Source organism: Mustela nigripes, chromosome 2 (assembly GCF_022355385.1).
Source record: "Mustela nigripes isolate SB6536 chromosome 2, MUSNIG.SB6536, whole genome shotgun sequence".
NCBI lineage: Eukaryota > Metazoa > Chordata > Mammalia > Carnivora > Mustelidae > Mustela > Mustela nigripes.
This window is the reverse complement of record NC_081558.1, coordinates 59,504,238-59,524,056: the sequence shown is the minus strand read 5'-3', so window position 1 is coordinate 59,524,056 and position 19,819 is coordinate 59,504,238. Positions and strand designations below refer to the sequence as shown.

General features: G+C 48.5%; 1 protein-coding gene across 4 annotated transcripts in view; it reads left to right on the top strand.

Moving 5' to 3' along the window:
* The first annotated feature begins 10,342 nt into the window (after positions 1–10,342).
* Positions 10,343–19,819, top strand: part of CFAP100 (cilia and flagella associated protein 100) — a 49,432-nt gene continuing 39,955 nt past the window's right edge. For 3 of the 4 annotated variants that reach the window (XM_059390471.1, XM_059390470.1, XM_059390468.1), the window contains exons 1-2: positions 10,343–10,429; positions 11,454–11,549. In XM_059390471.1, the coding sequence (XP_059246454.1) occupies positions 11,501–11,549 (49 nt within the window). In that variant the 5' untranslated portion in view covers positions 10,343–10,429; positions 11,454–11,500. Of the gene's footprint in view, positions 10,434–11,453; positions 11,550–19,819 lie in introns of all 4 variants that reach the window. The other variant, XM_059390469.1, reaches the window with a different exon arrangement.

Below are 19,819 nucleotides of genomic sequence, written 5' to 3'. Positions count from 1 at the left end.
CAGTGGTTTTAAGCACTACATTTTAGGGTGGTTTATTACAGAGCAAAAGCTGACTGACACTTCAGGGTAGTTCCTGGAGCTCCCCCCCCGCCCCCGGGCCTTCCTGACCTCTGGTCTCTCACAGGGGCCACTGCCCCTCTGGGTCCTGCTTCACCCTGACCTGCCGGCTGAGCTCTGTCTCAGCCTTTCAACTTGGTCTTAAACAATTGCTCTGTAAGAACGCTGCTCTCACCGTCCTGTCCTCCGTGTAAGCTCCTGGTTGTCTCTGTGCCCCCTTCCTCTGATCCTCCTAGTCTGTCATCCCTGTTGCGTCTCTGCCCCTCCTCCTCCGCGCCTCGCTCTCTTCAGCTGGGACTGGCCTGCCTCACTGTAAACCGAGGGGTCTCCCTCTGGTGCTCCTCCTGTCCACAAAGCCCTTCGCTCACTCCCTGTGCCCGTTCACCTGATCCACGTCTCTCTACTCCGAGGGGCTCTGAGCTCCATGGGGGCAGAGACCACCACAGACCTCCAGCTCCTACCACGTGTCCGGCACAGAGCAGGAGCTCAATAAATGTTTGCTGAGTGAATAAATGGCTGAACAAATGATTTCCATCTGAGTCAACTTTCACTCCAGCACTGCAGACGGCTGTAAACATGAGCTGTTATGTTGAAAATAAATATAATTAATTAATTAATTAAAAAATAAAATAGTAACAAACAAACAAACAAAAAAACAAAAAAACCATGAGCTCAGGGTGGGAATGCAGGGGCAAGCTGCATCCAGCTGAGTGCCCGGCAAGGCCAGGCGGGTAGCAAGAACTCCTCCATTGCCCAGAGGTCACTCAAGCTAAAATCATCTCTGCAGTCCTCCCTGGCTCCTCTGTCTCATGACCAGCACCCAGCAACATGCTCACGATACATCCAGGATCCTACCCCTTGGTCTTTTCCCAATGCAGCTGCCACAAAGATCCTCCAAAAGCATGAGGCCACATCTTCCTCTGTTCGGAACACACCAACAGCTTCCCACTTCACCCACGGAGTTGAAAGCCCAGGCAATGAGCCGGAAAGCCCTGCCACCGTCCTCCCCCTCTCTTGCTCTGCACCCTGAGCCCTCCCCATCCTCCCTCCCCTCCTCCATCCCATTCCCCCTCCAGTGGTTCACCCACACTGGCCCTCTCCTGGACTCAGGTCTCCCAGGAAGAGGTTAACTCGTGCCATCACCATCTTCAGGTCATTGTGCCAAAGTTCCCTTTCCCGGAAGGTCCCCTCTGACCACACTGTACAAAGTAACAAACTCTCCACCCCCACCAAATCCTCCCCAGTCCCCTCACCAGGCTTTTTTTCCTCGCCATTGCATCTTCTGTATCAGGCCTGCTGCCTCTTGGGCCGTTTATGCATTGTCTCTCATGCTCCATGAAGAAGTTAGTTCTTTGACAGGAGGGATTTTTGCTTCTATTGTCCTTTGCTGCATTCCCATCATGCCTGGCTGGTGATGAATACTCAATAAGTTTTTCTTGAATGATTGAAGGAATAATGTCACACTGCTCAGGCTGTCCTCCCCTCACCCAGGGGTCATTCCAAGGCCTCATCTCAAACCTCAGCCCAAGCACCAGCCCCTGTCTGGCTCCAACCCACCACCTACAACCAGGGCAGAAAAGGACCCGGCTGCCAGCAGCTCATGCTTTGCATGCTCCTGGATGGGTCTTTCCTGTGCCCTTCTGCCTCACCAGGGCTCCCTTCACAGCAGTCACACTCTTCCCTAAGGTGACCTCCTCCTTCTGCTTCATCTGGGTCAGGAGTGACTGCGGGGCAATGACTGCCTTTCTGGCTGTCATTAAGCTGCACTTTGTTCCAGAGCCCAGCCACCTAGGTTGGAACCTAACCTGGTTCAATAGACCTTTCCTAAATTCCAGCTCCAGCCCACACTTAAGAGGGATTAGCTGTGTTTGCTCACGGTCCCCTATGGATGCCAGACTTGGAGTGGGCAAGGCTGAGGTGCCTACCGGGGACCACTACACTGCAAAGGGGACCAGCACGGGAAAGACTGTTGCCACTCATCACTCTCAAACTTCTTGTCACCTCTTTGTCACCAGAAAAATCTGGTCAAACTTTCTCAGAGAAGCAGACCTACAACTGTTCCTTCCACTCTTCAGTAGGGCAATGCGCGGCAGAGTCTGGGTACATTGACGTAAAAAGGAACAAATGTCAAGGCACTGGGGGATATGTGGGTTACTCACATTTTTCAAATTGAATTGAATTGAATCTATTATGATCTCCTTAGGTGCAAGGAATAGCCTACTCACCTTTCACATCCTCAAGACCTACTTAGCTAGGAGCTGGCATACAGAAAGAAATTCTGTTGCATTGGCTATGTAACAAATACCCCAAAACTTAGTGGCTTAAAACAATGACTACACTTATTTGTAAATCTTCGATTTGAATAGGCCTTGGTGGGGATAGTATACTTCTGCTCCACTTGGCAGCAGCTGGAGTGATTCAAAGCCTGAGAGCTGAAATGATCCGAAAGACTGCTCATCATATTGCTGGGAGTGGAAGCAAATTCTTGGCTGAAGTCTTAGCTGGGGTTACCAGCCAGGACACACACACATGGCCTCTTCATGTGGCTGGGACTTCCTCAGCACACGGACACTGGTTTCCAGGGCTGAGTGTCCTGAAAGACAGCCAGGAATAAACCTTGTATGATGGAACCTGGAAAACCATACAAGCTCACTCCTGCCACATTTGTCAAGGCAGCTGCTCAGTCCCCCAGGTTCGGGGATAAGAAATGGTGTCTATATCCTGATAGACAGTCGCCAGTTTCTAAAAATGCACGTGGGACTAGACATATTGTTCTGGCTCTTTGGGGGAAATACTATCTGTTGCAAGGGGCTACAAAATGCCTTCAGCATCCCAGCAGAAAAAAAAAAATCATTCCCACCTAAACTTCTGTACCCAGCAAAACTATCAATCAGGTGAATGTCTGGAAATTCTCAAAAGTTTACATCCTGTGGCTTTCTCTCAGAGAGTGTTTGGGCACTAGAAAGTGATCTTTAGGGTGGTTGCAAGGGTTTGTAATCATGACATATAGATGGGAACAGATGACAGAAATATCAGTTGAATAAAATAGAACCTGGACACAGGTCTATGTGTAAACAAACAGATAGTATCTGGCCATGGTAACAGTGCAGATTAGACTGGCAAAATTTAAAAGCCTGATAGTACAGAGTGTTGGCAAGGAAACAGATCAAAGGCAATTTAAATTCCCTGTCCACAGGGTGTAAATTGGTACAACCACTTTGGAAAACAATTGGGTATTATCCAGAAAAACGGAACAAATGCACATCTTCTAACCCAGCAATTCCACTCCCCAGAGTCCACCCAAGAAAAACTCTCATACCTGTGCATCAGGAAACATAGACAAAATTTGTTTTAGAACCATTGTTTGCAAAAGAAAGAAACTGGACACAGCACAATGTTCCACAACAGTAAAATAGATCAACTGCCTTATATTCTTACACTGAAATGTTACCAGGTACCTATGAAAATGAATGGGCCACATGCACGTGAGCCAAGGTGGATGGCTCTCCCGACACTAAGCAAAAAAGCAAGTCCTCAAAGAAGAAGGGCAAATGCTCCCTTTTCTATGTACACCACCAGATGAGACTAAACAAACTGCTAAGGCCACACACATGGGTGAAAAAACTAAATGAACTAGGCAAAGCACATCACGGAAGTCAGGGTAAGGACCCTAGAGATTTCTAAGAAAAGTTTCAGGTCATAGTCTGCATATTTGTTGTTGTTGTTCTTCTTCTTTTTTTTTTTAATAAAATTATTCTTGGGGTGCTTGGTGGCTCAGTCATTTGGACATCAGATTCTCAGGTTCATCTCAGATCAAGATCTTAGGGTCCTGGGGTCAACCCACATCTGGCTCCAAGCTCAGCAGAGAGTCTTCTTAAGATTCTCTCCCTCTCCCTCTGCCCTTTCCCCGATTCTCCCTCAAAACATACAAATCTTTAAAAAATAAACAAATGAAACAGAATGATACATTCTTCCATATGATTTCTATATTTCATAATTTTAAAAATGGATAAAACTAAGAAGGTGGAAAACAAAGTATTTAATTTCAGGGAGAATTGCAAACATTGGGGAACTGTCAGAAGGGAGCAACACTAATGTAGTCCTAATAGGACAAAGAAACCTGGGTACTCAAACCCTGAGTCAGCCACACTGGGTAGCTTATGAACAGAACCCAGAGTTGCATGAGATGTTCGATCTTCACCTCCCATGACAAGAAGTCAACTGATATTTATTTACAATTCAATCAAGAGATTGAAATTTAAACCTAATATTAAAAAAATGAAGACATGTATCAAAAGAAACAGCCAAAAGAGTTGAGAAGAGGGGAGGGGTGTTAGAGTGTCAGGGGCCAAGGAAGTGCTGGTTTTTATCACATGGCTTCAATAAACCTTGTTTAATATTTAATATTTAATAAATAGTTGCTGGGGGAAGTTGCCTTTAAGTCCTTCAGAAATGCAAATTAAAGTGTTACTTGGGATTTTTCTCCCCATCAAGTTGGCAGAGAAGAGAAAGGGTGATAATACTCAGCATTGATAAATGTTGAGGTAGCCAGCACTTTCCTACACTCCCACATGGGTGGATGTGAATTGGCACCCACAACATATTGTGCATTTGTCTATTTTTTCAGTGTTTTGAAGCATTTATGAATCCATGGTTGGTTTTGGAGGTGGTTCCCATTAAGTTATATTACTATTGGTTTAAGGGGTGCTCTGATTAGGCCTAGCAAAGTTGGGGTAAAGTCTCCTTGGGTTAGTGCCTGGGGAGGATCAGTATCAAAATGTGAGCCTGAATCAGGGTCTGGAATAAATTAAGATTCTGATGGAGCCTGGGATGAATGGTCTTGGGTTGGAGTTTGCCAGGATGTAGATTTCCCATTAGGGTTGAAGTCAGGCAGCTTAGGATAATGTGTGTTCCCACGTGGGCAAAAGGAACTGCGCAGGTTTTGAGATATCCCGCCTGCCCTCAATACCTCCCTGGGACTTTCTGCAGCAATTCAAGGCAGGCGTCTTCAGGGTCCCCAACCGGGATGCTGTGGCCGAGGAAGGGGTGGCTGCGTTCACATCAGCGAGCAGGACTCCTGTCCCCAAGCTCAGCTCATACTTGTGCTAGGAGCAGCCGGACACTGGCCTCTGGGCAAGGGAGCCAAGGTCGAGGTGGCACTGTTTGCGCGGTCCCGCTTGACGTGAGCCAGCAGGGCAGCGTCTTTTCAACTTGTTTACAAACCTGCGTCACCGGGGAACCTTTCACCGCTGCCTAGGACAAAAGGTTCCTCTTTTGTAAGTACCCTTTGGACAGAAAGGGCATTCGCACGGGCCTAGGGCTCAAACTGGTGCAGGGCGCCACCCCGTGGTAGATTCGGACAACGCGCCCACACCCATCAGCTTGTTCCTCCTTTTGCCTATCTATACCCACTCTACAATCTACCCACCATACCTGCATCATCTATCCATACCACCCATCCACCACCCATTCATCCACCTCTCTACCCTGCCACCCAGCCAATTCACATCCACCCATCAACACACCAGCCACCCATCCGCCTACATAAGTATAGCTCAGCTATACATACATTCTCTCTCCATCCATCCAGCCACCCATCCACTTATTCATCTCCAAGAATTTTCATTCTTTCAGGTAAATATTTATCTTTCCATTCATATCTACTCACCATCCACTATCCATTGACATTTGACAAAATATTTATGGAACACCTTCTGTGTGCTAGGTACTGTGCAAAACATTAGGGTCAAGGGGTCAGAGGGCATAGTTCTTATCCTCATGGGACCTACACAACAGCAGAAAAGACACACTCATAGAGCCCCTTGTGAAATAGCCATTGCTTTGAAGGGATTACAGGGCACTGAAAGAATGTATCAGCTCAGACTTGGGGACTAGGGATGGCTGGGCTGACAAATGACTTCTAGGATGAGGTTTAAAGAATAGCCAGGGATAAGCCAAGCAAAGAGGAGCAGGAGGACAGCAGCTAGTGGTATGGCACAGAATGCCACAGAAGCAAAGGCCTGGAATCCAAGTGGGCTCTGAACAGAGGGGGTGGAAGATATTTTGACATATGTGCATCCATGGGAGAGCCTGCACTGGGCTCCTCAGTGTGAGTTGGTTGGGGGTGAACACATTGTCCATTCAACTTCTGCTCCCTCTTCCACTCTTCCCCAGGGCCATATGCCCTGATGCTGAGATCCCCACAGAGTCCCATTTTCCTTGCTAGCACTGGTTGAGGCATGTGTGGAAAAATTGTTTTGCTAAGGAGATATGACAAGTGTTCTGAGCGGTTTCTCATTGTGTGAGATGATACTGCCTTCTTATTTAAGTCATTTTCTCATGGAGCTTTCTGTTTCTTGAAACCAAATGCAACCTAAATGATGTCAGGAACTATTATTGAGAATCTCCTTATCCTGGGCTCCTGAAGCTCAATGACACACTCTTGTGGGGCAGAGTCCAGGAAGTGACAGCCTACTGTCTCAAATCTCCTGGTCCAAAAGCAATAATGTCCTACCCCACCTTAGCTGCAACCACCCCCACCAGTTCAGCACCATGGTTCCTCCATGTTGTCCTCTTTCTCCTCCCCTCTCTCTCTCTCAATCTTGCTTCCTTCACACCTTCAAGCCTGGTCTAGTCTTAGCCCCTCTTCCTGGATGACCACAATCCTCACGACCACTTGGGACCTTCACCCCACCCCACCTACCCCCAAAAAGCCTAGAAAGACCAGGCACTGAAGCACCATCTTTGATCCAGAACAATGCTGTTGCAACTTTACCAGCCAGCACACAGAATCTCCCAAGCCTTAGCCATCTGGCTTCTCAGCTGTGGCACTGGGTCTGCCTCTGATGACCAAGGCTCCAGCAGAACTGCAGGGGAAGAGCTTGGTCAGATCTCCCAGTCCCACTATGGGTCAGAGCCAGCCTGCCCTCAAAAAGCAAGATAGGGCCTCAGCCAAGGCCCTTGTGTCTCCTCCTTCCTCACCCATCAGATCACCCCCAGAATTTCCTGAAACTACTATCACCCAGGCCACTGACAGTCTCCTATTTAACAAACTCAATGAACACTTTTCAATCTGTTAGTCACTCAAGAGCATTTCTTCTTCTTTTTAACGTGTTTCTCGAGATATTATGTACCAAATAATCACCCATTAAAAATGCATTTAGTATATTCACAGAGTTGTGCAGTCACCACCATAATCTACTGTAGACATTTTCATCTCCCATAAGAAAAAACATACATCTCCATTTAGTGGTCCCTGCCAGTTTCCCCCAACACCATCCCTCCCTGAGCACCTGGCAACAACTCACAGACTTTCTGTCTCTGTGGATTTGCCTATTCGTGGCAAACAGAATCAAACAATACATGGTCTTTGGGACTGTCTCTTAGCACTTAATGTAGTATTTTCAAGGTTAATCTATGTTATGGTATTTATCTGTACTGCATCTCTTTTTATTGCTAAATAATATTCCATGTGTGAGAGTACTATATTTTGTTGATCCATTCATCAGTTAATGAAAATCCAGGTTGTTTCTTAGCCATCACGAAGAATGCTGCTATGAATATTCACATACAAGTTTTTGTGTGGACATGTTTTCATTTTGCTTGGGTCAGTATCTAGGAGTGGAATTGCTGGGTCATGTGATAACTCTGGTGTAATTCTTTGAGGAGCTGCCAGACTGTGTTCCAAAGCAGCTGCACCATTTTGCATTCCCACCAGCAATGTAGGAGAGCTCCAATTTCTCCACAATCTCACCAGCACTTGTTATTAACTATCTTTTTGAGTAGAGCTATCCCAGTGAGTGTGAAATCATATCTCATTGTGGTTTTGATCTGCATTTCCCTGACTAGGTGTGCTGAGCATCTTTTCATGTGCTTGTTGGCCATCTGTACAACTTCTTTAGAGAACTATCTACTGAGATCCTTTGCTTATTTTTAAATGGGATTATTTGCATTTTTCTTAATGAGTTGTAGGATGTCATTATATATTTGAGATACAAGTCCTTTATCAGATATATGCTTTGCAAATATTTTCTCCCATTTCCTTTTTGTTTTTTTTTTTAAGATTTTATTTACTTATTTGACAGACAGAGATCACAAGTAGGCAGAGAAGCAGACAGTGAGGGGGGAGAAGCAGGCTCCCCGCTGAGCAGAGAGCCCAATGTGGGACCTGAGCTGAAGGCAGCAGCTTAACACACTGAGCCACCCAGGTGCCCCTCTTTCCACTTTCTTGATGGTATCTTTTACAACACAAAAGTTTTAACTTGGATGAAGTCCAGTCTATCTCTTTTTGTCTTTTGTCATTTGTGCTTTTGGTGTCAGAGCCAAGGAATAGCTGCCTAAGTCAAGGTCACAAAGATTTACTCCTGTGGTTGTTTTTGTTGTTGTTGTTGTTTGTTTGTTTGTTTGTTTGTTTGTTTCTGAGAGCTTTAGTACTTACATTTAGGTCTCTGGTTCTATTTGAGTTAATTTTGGTATGGGATGAGGTGGAGCCCAGCTTCATTCTTCTGCATGTGGAAATCCAAGTGTTCTAGCACACTTGTTGAAAAGCCATTTTTCCCCTCATTGGATTTTCCTGGCACCCACTCTTTAAGCTCTCTGTTCCGTGGACTTTCTGAAAAACACACTTATTTGCCGGGTCTGAGGGCAGGTTTCTTAACCTCACAGTGGTGCAATCTCCCCCCTTGGCAGCAGGGTAATAAGAGGGGCCGACTTCACAGGCAGGCTGCATTAAATGGGCACAGAGAACAGTGTCAGGCACCCAGGAAGACTCTGAAGGTTCACAGATAATTTACAATCGTTCATAAATGTACCTGCTAATAGCAATGAATTGATAGTATGCTCAGTAGCTTTTCCCTCTTTGGGTCACCTATTTTCGAGAGTCCTAAAAGTCTCATTAGAATTCCAATTATTTGTGATAAACTATTTTGAAACTCTTTGCTTTCCTCCCTCAGCCACCAATTAATAAAGTGCCTCTGGCCCTTGCTGATAGCTGACTCCACTATCCAGCTCCTTGTTTTGCTGTGGCAGAGACCAGAGACAAGCAGAGGCCAAAGTGTTTAGGACTCTAAATGACAGCAGAAGGACCCTCTGCACTGGGGCTACATGGAAACCACTTGTTTGTTCAGGGGGTTGTTCAAGGGGTCTGTTCAAGCTAGCTGCTGTAACAAATAGTCCTCTCCTCTCCACATACATGTGGGCACCCCACACACTCATGCACAAATCATGTATATGGCTTGACATAAAAATTTCCTTCCTCCCTTGCACAAAGCCTCCTGTAGATAATACCAGTAGAATGCTGTCCTCCAGTGGTGATTCAGGGATCCCCGCTTCTTCCAATCCAAGGAGCCCCTCCACATTGCCTGGCACTGGTCTTCCTAACCACTACACCTGCCTTGAGCAGAGCTGAGAGCTGCTGGGATTCTCACTGACACCCTCCTGGTTTGCACACTGTTCCAGAGCACAGAGTACAGCTAGAAAGACAGAGCCCAGACTGTGCCCCAGCTCCAAGCAGACTTTGTCAATCTGCAAATTCCCTAGATGCGTGGGACAATGTGGTGACCATGGTGAGAACTGTGGGAGGGGTTCTCCTGTTTCTGAGGAACCAGAGACCTGAGCTGGGGAAGCAGAGGGCACACTTCAGCCCATGACCACATCAGCTGATGAATCTGGGCTATCTAAACTGGATCCCTGCTTTTTATCACCCCGTCGCTGCCCTGTCTACTAATAGCCCTTGCCGTGCTGTGTCTTTATTGTAAAAAGTCTCATTCACCCTCGGGAATAGGGTGAATTCAAGCCTTAGCCCGCATCGTATTCACGGGGAGGCCTGGTTACAGTCCAGATTGCACGGCTGCGCACCCCCCCGACTTTCTGCCGCCCGGGAGGGTACAACTTTTGCTCTTCTAACGAGTTCCAGGAATAATATGCTTCTGCGGCTGGCCCAGGAACCACACTTTTAAGAAACGACCCTCTAGAAAGAGATCCACCCGGCAGAAAGGACAGGTCTGTGTTTGCACCACATGCATCCCGAAGCGCACACTGAATAAATGAATCGGGGAACAAAAGGCAAAGAGCGGGAGGAGTGCGGAATAAGGAATGACGGAGGAAGGAACCGCCTGTGCCCCAGACCCAATCCCAGACACTGCGCAGGAGGCGCCCGGAGCTCGGGCGGCGGGACTCCGGCCTCTCCTCTACTGCTGGACCGAGACGCCCGCAGGCCCCACCCCCACGTAGCCAGAACGCCTCGGCTTTGTGACGTCACCGTCCCAGCGGGCGGGGAGAATGGTTGCCTTGGCGACGTAAACCGAACTCCCTGAGCTGGAAGCCGGGAACTGCGGTGTGGAGGCTTCCGGGCTAGCCCGGGCGCGCTGGGCCGGTGGGTGCGTGCGGCGTCGGGTCAGGGGTGCGTGGGGCTTGGGGCGGGCTCCTTGGGCGTCCGTTGCAAGGTCTCTTTACAAGTTTGCTCGCCCTTCCTTATTTATTACTGGATTTGCTTTATCACAAAGCTAGCTACCTAGCCATCCCTCTATCCTTCCTTGACTTGTGCACCCCTGCTGTATGACCCACGCATCCCCACCAAGCTGGGGTGCTAGGAGACGGGGCATTGCTAACTAGTGCCTCTCCAGGACCAGGATTTCTTTCCACCTGGATTGTAACAGAATGTTGCTGGAAGGACACAGGCTTTGGAGTCAAGGAATCTTGGGGTGGAATCCCAGCTAAGGTCCTTCCTTACTGTGTGACTTTGGACACCTAGCTGAATCTCTCCTTTACTTCCTCCTCTGTAAAATGAAAAATTTATCCAATGAATAGTTACGAAGACCCAAGGCTATGTCAGGCGCTTTGATGAGCGCGTTGGCTCCAAATGAGAAAATACCCCTGTTCTCTTGGACCTTCCGTTCAAGGGGAAATAGGCAATGCATTGATGTGTGTGTGTGTGTGTGTGTGTGTGTGTGTGCGCGCGCGCGCGCGACAAATCAGATAGTGGTAATTGCAGAGGAGAAAGTAAAGTGAGGTGTTACGGAGATGGGAAGAAAGAAACTGTTTTGAATGGAGTGGTGAGAGTAGTGTCTCTGAAGTGGGTGACATGAGCTCAGAGCTGAAGGGAGAGTCCCATTCTCCGCAGCTGGTTGTCCATGAACATTTTTTGGCCAAGGAAGTGGTATAGGCAAAGGCCCTGAGGCAGACCAAGGTTGGCATGTTCCAGACACAGAAAGATTAGGCCGGGCAGCTAGAACTAAGTCAAGGAGGGGAGAGAGGATGAAGGAGGGGGGAGGCAGGGAACTATAGGTGTTGGTCACATGGTAGGCCCTCAGGAAATGCCAAGTTTTCTCAGCCACCCCGGGGCAAGGGGAGCTGAGGGCCTGGGGATCACCTGGCTCAAGTACTGTATCACTCCTCAGGTTGGAATCGCCTTTAGCCAAAATCAAGCTTTGCAACATCTGCCCAGATGTCCAAGATCGTGTCTGCTGTGGTCTCCAAGGGTATGACTCACAACGGTAAATATGGGGCTGGCATGGGCTCAGAGTTGAAGACCGCCTTGGGAGCCTGGGACAGTGACATCCAGACTTAACTGAGGGTTAAGGGGATTCCAAATCAGACCGTGAGGCAGAAACATAGGTGTGCCAGATTCTGGGGAAACTTCACATTTTATTTCCTCGGGCCGCTATAGCAAAGTGCCACCACCCAGTGGTGGCTTTAACACCAGAGATTTATTGTCTCATGGTTCTGGAGGCTAAAGTCCAAGATGCAGGTGTCACTGACAGGGCTGGTTCCTTCTGAGGGGTCAGAGGAAGCACCTGTTCCAGGCTCTCTCCTAGGAAACTTCTGGTGGTTTGCTGGCAATCTTCGGTGTTCCCAGGACTGGGAACGTGTCATCTCTATGTCTGCCTTCATCATCACGTGGCGTTCTGCCTGTGTGCATGCCTGTTGCAAATTTCCCCTTTTTTATTAAGGTCAGGAATCATATAGGATCAGGTGCCCACACTACTCCAGCATGACATCATCTAAGTTAGGGCTGCATGACCCAGAGTCACCTTGTGAGGTGCTGGAAGGTAGGATTTCAAGTCTTCAAAACCATTAATTTTGCGGGCGGGGGCACAGTTCACCACATAACAGGCTTTGTGGAAGGTACCAGAAATCAAGTGGGTCTCTCTCAGCCTCAGCTAAGGTCACTAGGCTGAGCCCAGAGGAAGCATCAGCCTCAGGCCCTTGTGGGAGATGTCCTGGCTCCACTGAAGTCCCAGGTCTGCTGCCAAGTGCTCCCGCCAAGTGCTGCCGGTGCACTTCTGGGGGTGGTGGGCACTGAGGTGGGCAGAATGGTCAATGCTGCCTGCTGTCAACTTGTGCTTTAAATTTAATTTGGTTTCGAATAGGTAAAATATTCCCATGGTTCAAAATTCAAAAGTGTTCAAAGCCCCCTCTCGTGAAAGCCCCTCCCCGTCCTGTTCCCAGATACCCAGTCTCCCCTCCTCAGAGGGGAGTGGCACGAGCCTCTCCTCTCCTGCTCCCCGTGCTCCACACACATGCTCTGTGCACACAGGCAAATACATACAGACATAGTTTATACCATTTGTCTTTTTCTCACACAAACAACCACACAAGAAACAGGCTTCCTGTGCCTTGCTTTTTCCATTAACCCCAACACAGTGAAAAGACGTCCTTGTCAATATTATTATCAGGAGTTCTCTTCGACTTCCCGTGTTGTGAGCAGAAGACAGATCACGTAGAGTGAATGTATCATAATTTACTGAACCAACCCATGTGAAATGGGCACTTAGCTTGTCTCAAACGTGTGCTGCTCTCTACATGAGTCCCCACCGCTGCCATTGTGCACTCACTCACTCTGCTCCAAGGCAAATTGAAAAATGAAGGAAGTCTGAGAGTTACAAAAAAAAAAGATAGCTTTGAAATGTTTGCAGATAACAACAAATTAACTTTAGACACACACACAAAATAATGCAACTGGCACAAGACAGTTGAAGGCTTTATGAACAAGACTAATTCATCCTATGGTACCAAGAGAGTAGTTACATGGCGGGGGAGGTGGGGGGAGTACCCTGTGACTCTCGAGATTGGGTTTATCACTTCCCTTGGCAGTGACATGCAAATAGGAGGTCCCCTTCCCCCAAGCTGATCTCCATGGTCTGGGTTGAGGATCTGTGCATTTGGGAGGAAACCAGGCCAGGCAGGCAAGTGGACAGACCGATGGCATTTGCAGGCCAGGCCAGGCAGGGGCACCTAGCCAGGTAGGCAAGTGAAGGCAGCCTGGATGGGAGCACATCAGCCAGGGGCTCAGGCCAGGATGACAGTTGACCCTGATATCCTGGGTTCATCTGTAGGAGCTGGGGACGAATGTAAGAGCTAGAAAGACCCTGGGGAAGAGGGGCCTCCTGGGGGAGAACAGCCCAGGGACACTGAGCTCTGAGCCTGAGCCAGGTACAGGTGGCGTTTCTGGAGCCCAGCCTCGGGGGAGAACACACATGGTGTCAGACACACATGGCGGAGTACAACACTTCTGTGAGCCTCAGCTGCCTCATCGGTGCAATGGGATCAATCCCAATTCCCTGAGGCTGCTGTGAGCTCGAAGAGGGGGTACGTGTCAAGGACTCAGCTCCTTGACACTACTGTTATTAGGGTCTCTACTCACTATTATGATACCCAACACCCCACCTCTAGGGCCTTGGCTTGTCTCCCACTGTGTGAAGTCTGAGTCAGAAGATAATGCTTGGGGAGTGCTGATGGAGGGGCCGTTAAGGGGTCTGGGCAAAGACTCGGCTGGAATTGGACATCAGAGAAGTAAGCTCTGGATTTGGTCTTCATTCTCAAATATTTAGTAAGTGCCTGCTGGATGAGGGCTTGTGTTCTAAGCACTGGGGATTTAGGGGTGAATAATACCCTCCCCAACCTGGGACTTTCATTTTAAGGAAGGCAGACATTGAAAAGCAAACAGCCAGTAGAAAGGAAACCTACAGGAAGTTTTGGGTAGGGGGCAAGGCTTAACTTAACTGGGAGAGGTAGTCAAGGAAGGCCTCTCAGGGGAGGTGACATTTGATGCCTATCCATAACAATCCTGAAGGATGAGAGAGGGAGAAGCGCATTCTAGGCAGCATTCCCCTTCTAGGGGAAGGGCCAGCAAAGGCTGAGGCTCCTATGAGCTCAGTGTTGGAGAGACAGAAGGCCAGTCTGGAACTACTTGGGTAGGGCCCATGGACCATGGGGAGGACTATTCAGTTCTGTAAAGATGCTGAGAGGGGTTGAAGCAGGGAGATTGCAATTTCTGGGATTAATGACTTTTATATAGGGATGCCAATGTCTGTGACATAGACAGAGGGTCTGATTCACCACAGCCTCCCTGGAGACCCCAGCAAGGCCTCACCCCTGGTGCAGAGAGTGGAGGACACTTAACAGAGACCTTGGCCAGGCAAAGGAGTCAGTGAAAGCCCATACTAGACCTAAGACTTCCCAGCCAGGGCTTGTGGGGTGGGGTGTGCTGGAACAGAATGTACGGTTGGAGAAAAAAGCCACAAAAAGCTCCCCTCTTGGGGCTGCCCCAGTCCTGCCACTCAGCTGCCCATGCTCCTTGGGCTGGGGACACTCGCCTCAGTGTCTTAACACTGCTGTCTCCCTCCCCAGAATGCTCTCCCCCTAGATCACCCTGTGGCTCCCTCCTCCACCTCCTTGAAACTTTTATTCAAATGTCACCCTCTGCTTTACTTTTCTTGATACCACTTTCTGCCTCCCACCTTCATCACTGTTCCTTACTTGTTTCTCCCTCCCCAGTAGAACATAAGCTCCACCTGGGCAGGAGTGTTCGTCTGTCTTGCATGTTGCTGTCTCCCCAGAGCCTGGCACATAACAGGTCCTCAATAAAATTCTGTTAGCCTGAAATCTTTCCCCTGAAGTTCAGGAATAAGGCCAGGATGTCTGTTTTCACTGCTATTCAACACTGTGTGCTGGCAGTTCTAGCCGGAGCATTTATTTATTTATTTATTTGTTAAAGATTTTAAGTAATCTCTCTATCCAATGTGGGGCTCAAACTTATAATTCCAAGATCAAGAGTCACACTACTTACTGAGCCAGCCAGGTGCCCCTAGTCAGAGCATTTAGACAAGGAAAAGAACGAAAAGATATACAAATTGGAGAGGAAGAAGTGAAACTATCTTATTCCCAGATGACATAATCCTATATAGAAATAATCCCTAGGAACCCACAAGAAAGCTACTAGCGCTAATAAATGAATTAAGCCAGGTTGCAGGGTACAAAATCCAAACATCGATGTTAGCTGTGTGCCTCCACACCAGCACCAAGCAATCCAACGTGGAAATGAAGAAAGCAGCTCCATTTACAATGGCATCTAAAAGAAGAAAATATCCACGTATGAGGTGACACCTGGGAGATGTTAATTAGAGCAGAAAGCTCCCAGGAATCAGTCTTTCCACCCAAACAACCACTGAGCTGGTCACAACGCTCAGAATCCGAAATCGGAACTCTGGAGCCTGGATGAACACATGTGGGTTCCAGGACAGAACTGGAGGGGGAGGCTGGGAAATTTTGGTGAATGGTGACATTCTGTGGAGCAGCCTCTAGCCCAGCAACAATGGGGAGGGCAGCACACGTTTTTGGCGTGGCTGGCTGGTGCCCTGGTGGGCCATAAGGACCTTTTCTTCCCCAAGCCCAGCTGTGTGTTTGGTTCCTGAGAAGCCAGTACTGAGGCTGGCCATTCTTTCAGCTCTGGGAGCTGGAGTGACCGCCCTGCCAGTTCTGTCAATAGTGATTTAAAGACACCAGACCACCCTCTCAGCCTTTCCAAACCCAGACCCTGAAGGAAATCTTTGACAAAAGATTAATATCCAGAATGCATAGAGAATTCCTAAAACGCAACATGAACAACCCACTAAAAAGGGGGCAAAGGAGTTGACAGACATTTCGCCAAAGAAGATCTTCTGAAGAGCCAATAAGTACATGACATGATGTGCTCACATTAGCATCAGTCATTAGGAAAGTCAGACATCACATCGCACGAGTACAATAGCTATTAAAAAAAAAAAATTCAATGTAACAAGTGTCGGCAAGGATGTAGAGAAACTGGGACCCGTGGGCACTGCTGGTGAGGAGGTATACAGCTGTGGAACATGGGAGGGTGGTCCCTCAGAAAGGAATGCATAAAATTATATGACCCGGCAATTCCATTTCTGGGTACATTCACAAAATTATTGGAAGCCCAACACACTCTTATTTGTGTTTGTCACCTGTCTAAAATATAGGCTCTGAGGAGGTTTGCCAGCGTCTGCTGCAGGACCTCACACTTAGAATGCCAGTAAACATCGGCCAGCAGACAGTGAATGACCATCTCACCCTGTCCTCCCCACACCGCCCCTCACGGCCCCACTCCTGCCAGCTCTCAGAGCCTACCAGTGAGTCCTCAGTACCAGCCCAGACACTGCTGTAAAGCCCGCCCTCAGAGACTCAGCTGCCTTCTCAATATCATCATGGATCCCGTGCTGGGAGCTGGGGATGGACAAGCATGGTTCCTGTTGTTTTAAAATGTAGATTTCACTTGTAAAACTTAACACCCCAAAACCAAATAATCCAATTTAAAAATGGACAGAAGACATGAAAAGACGTTTCTCCAAAAAAGATGTACAAATGGCCAACAGACACAGGAAAAGATGTTCATCATCACTCCTCATCAGGAAAATGCAAATCAAAACTACAGTAGATATCACTTCACACGTGTCAGAATGGCTAAAATCAGCAACACAAGAAACAACCGGTGCTGGTGAAGATGTCGAGAAAAAGATACACTCGTGCTCTGTGGGTGGAAATGCAAATTGGGGCAGCCAATGTAGAAAACAGTGTGGAGGTTCCTCAGAAAGTTTACAATAGAACTACCCTATGAACGAGCCATTGCACTACTAGGTATTTATCCAAAGAAAACAAAAGTACTAATTCAAATGGATACATGCACCCTGAAGTTTAAAGCAGCTTTATCTACAATAGCCAAGATAAGGAAGCAGCCCATGTGTCCATTGGCTATGAATGAATAAAGTAGATGTGGTGTGTATACAATGGAATATTACTCAGCCATCAGAAATAATGAAATCTTGCCATTTGCAATAACATGGATGGAGCTAAAATGCAGTATGCGAAGCAAAATGTGTCAAAGAAAGACCATACAATTTCATTCATATGTGGAATTTAAGAAACAAATGAGCAAAGGGGAAAAAAAGACAAAGCAAGAAATGGACTCTTAATTATAGAGAACACCCTGATGGTTACCGGACCGGGGGAGGGTGGTGGGGGGGATGGGTGAAATAGGTGATGGGAATTAAGGAGGGCACTTGTCATCATTAGCATGGGGTGAGGTGTGGAAGTGTTGAGTCGCTATATTGCTCACCTAAAATTAATATAACACTATGTTAACTAAAAAAAGAAAAGGAAAAAAGCAATCAGGAATACACCCCATAGATAGATCAAGGTAATAAGAATGATTAAAATGTAAAGGTATAATATAGATATTAAAATTGACAAACAAATAAAAGATAAGTAAACTGTCAGTCTCACTACTGCTCAGGTGTAGTAAGATCAGCAGACAAAGGGATGGCTGCCATTGGAAAGATAGTATGTGATCTTCTTAGATCCCTAGAAATAGGCGGCAGGGCCACACTGGAAAGGACCGGGCTGGGTCAGAGGCAGAGAGAGCGGGGCACTGTGGGAAGGAGCCTTTGTCGTGATTTCCTTAGGAAGGAACAGGGGATGTAGGGTGTGCAGGCTTAGGGTTGACTGGTTTGAGTAATGTCAGGACTCTGTGGCACAGGGCTGTCTGGGACCTGGCCCTGGGCGACTAGAGCAGGGTCCAGGGGCCCTGGGTGTGAGAGGCTGACAGTGGAGGTGGGAGGTGGGCACGTGGGCTCTGGAGTAGTTGGTCTACATTTGTAAATCACCCTCTTGGACACCTCCTTCACTCTTGCCAGGGGTTGACCAACCCCAGGGTAGAGAGATGAGGACAGTCCCTGTGGGGTCCATAAGACTCACATGCTAGAGCATCAGGTGCAGAAAGTACAAGACATCCTTAATGCACCTGGAGCAGTTGCCCATCTTGGGAAAGAAGGTGACCCTACATAATACCAGATGTGACACATGCAAGAGAGGGGAGTGCCATCTCTGGGAGGGGCAGGCAGTAAGCCCCTTTGTCCTGAATGTGAGGGGAGGTCATGGGGCCAACAACAGATGAGGGAGATGTTGACTGACGGGGCTTGGACTCCCGTGCAGTGAAAAAAGCAAAGGATGGTTCTGCCTGTGGGATGGTCCGTGAAGAGTCTTCAGGTGGCCAGAGGGTAGCAGGGAGGGGTGAGGCTGGGAGTGAGATGAGAAGCTGCAGAGGTCGCTGCGTGAGATCACGTAGGGTCTCCCAAACCCTGTGGATTGTGGTCCTGGACCTCCCAAGCCTGGGATGCCCCTGAAGAGTGGGCTGTGTAACAAATTACCTCAAAACTGAGTGGTTTGAAACAACAGTAAACATGAGTTAGCTCAGTTTCTTTGGGTCAGGAGCTCATGAGGGGCTTGGCTTGGGGATTTGGGCCCAAGAGGTCTCCTCTGTGGTCACAGGAAGGCAAACCAGGGCTGGAGAATCAGTTCTGGGCAGGCTTAGTCATGTGGCCATTGGCTGGGGCTGACCCCCTTCAGAATAGGTGATCCCAGAGAGGCAAAGCAGGGCCCAAATGTCCTCTCTGGCCTTGCTTCTGAAGCCCCACGCTGTCACTTCCGCAGCTGACCACACAAACCAACCATGATCTCTTGCTGGAGGGACACTGAAGGCTGTGAGTGCCTGGAGCCCGGGGACACTGGGGGCTGTTTCAGGTGCCAGCCACCGAGAAGGAGGTAAACACACCAGTGGTTTTATGACTTGTGTTTTAAAGTGGTCTGCCCTGGGGCACCTGGGTGGCTCTGTTGGTTATGTGTCCAACTCTTAATTTTGGCTCAGGTCCTGATCTCAGGGGAGTGAGATGGAGCCCCGCCTCAGCTCCGTGCTAGGCATGGAGTCTGCTTGGGAGTCTCTCTCCCTCTGCTCCTCCCCTCTATTTTTCTCTCTGCACCCCACCTCAAAAAAAAAAAAAAAAAAAAAAAGGGTCTGCCAGTCTGCTCAGCGTGGTCAAGTCTCTTCATACAGCTTCGCCTTTGGGTTTTGGTCTGTGTCTCTCTTTTGCCCTCTCATACCCAGGGATGGGCAAGGCTGCTACGGAATTGCTCCTCTTTGTTTCTTGGACCCCTCAATCACTCCACTTGCGTCACACTTCTGTCTCTTGCTGGGATTACAAGGTTGGCCATTCCCCAGCTGCATGGTCCCTTTCTAACTGTGCACCTCCCCTCCATTCCCAGCCATCCCTTGAGAGCTGGCCAGACCTACCATGCCCACTTGCCTCCCCTTCCTAACCCTGTGGGATCTTGGCATCTGCCCCCTCAGTCCACACTACCAATCTCACTCTGGGGGCTAAGACCTCTCCAAAGGCACCTCCCCTCAGACCCTGGCTCCTCCTTCCACCCTCCCCCCGGGGCTCTGGTCTTCTCCCGCCTGTCACTCTGCTCCGCAAGCCGCCTTGCCAAGCTCCTGGACCATCGGGGCTCCTTGGGCTGTCCCCGCCATCCTCTGTCTCGACCACAAGCACAGCCTCAGTTTCCATCTATTCGCCAGTGACACATTTTCATTCTCTATTGTCCTAGTCCCCAGACCTCCATCAGGAGTGGCCTCTTCAGAGTCCCTGTTTGG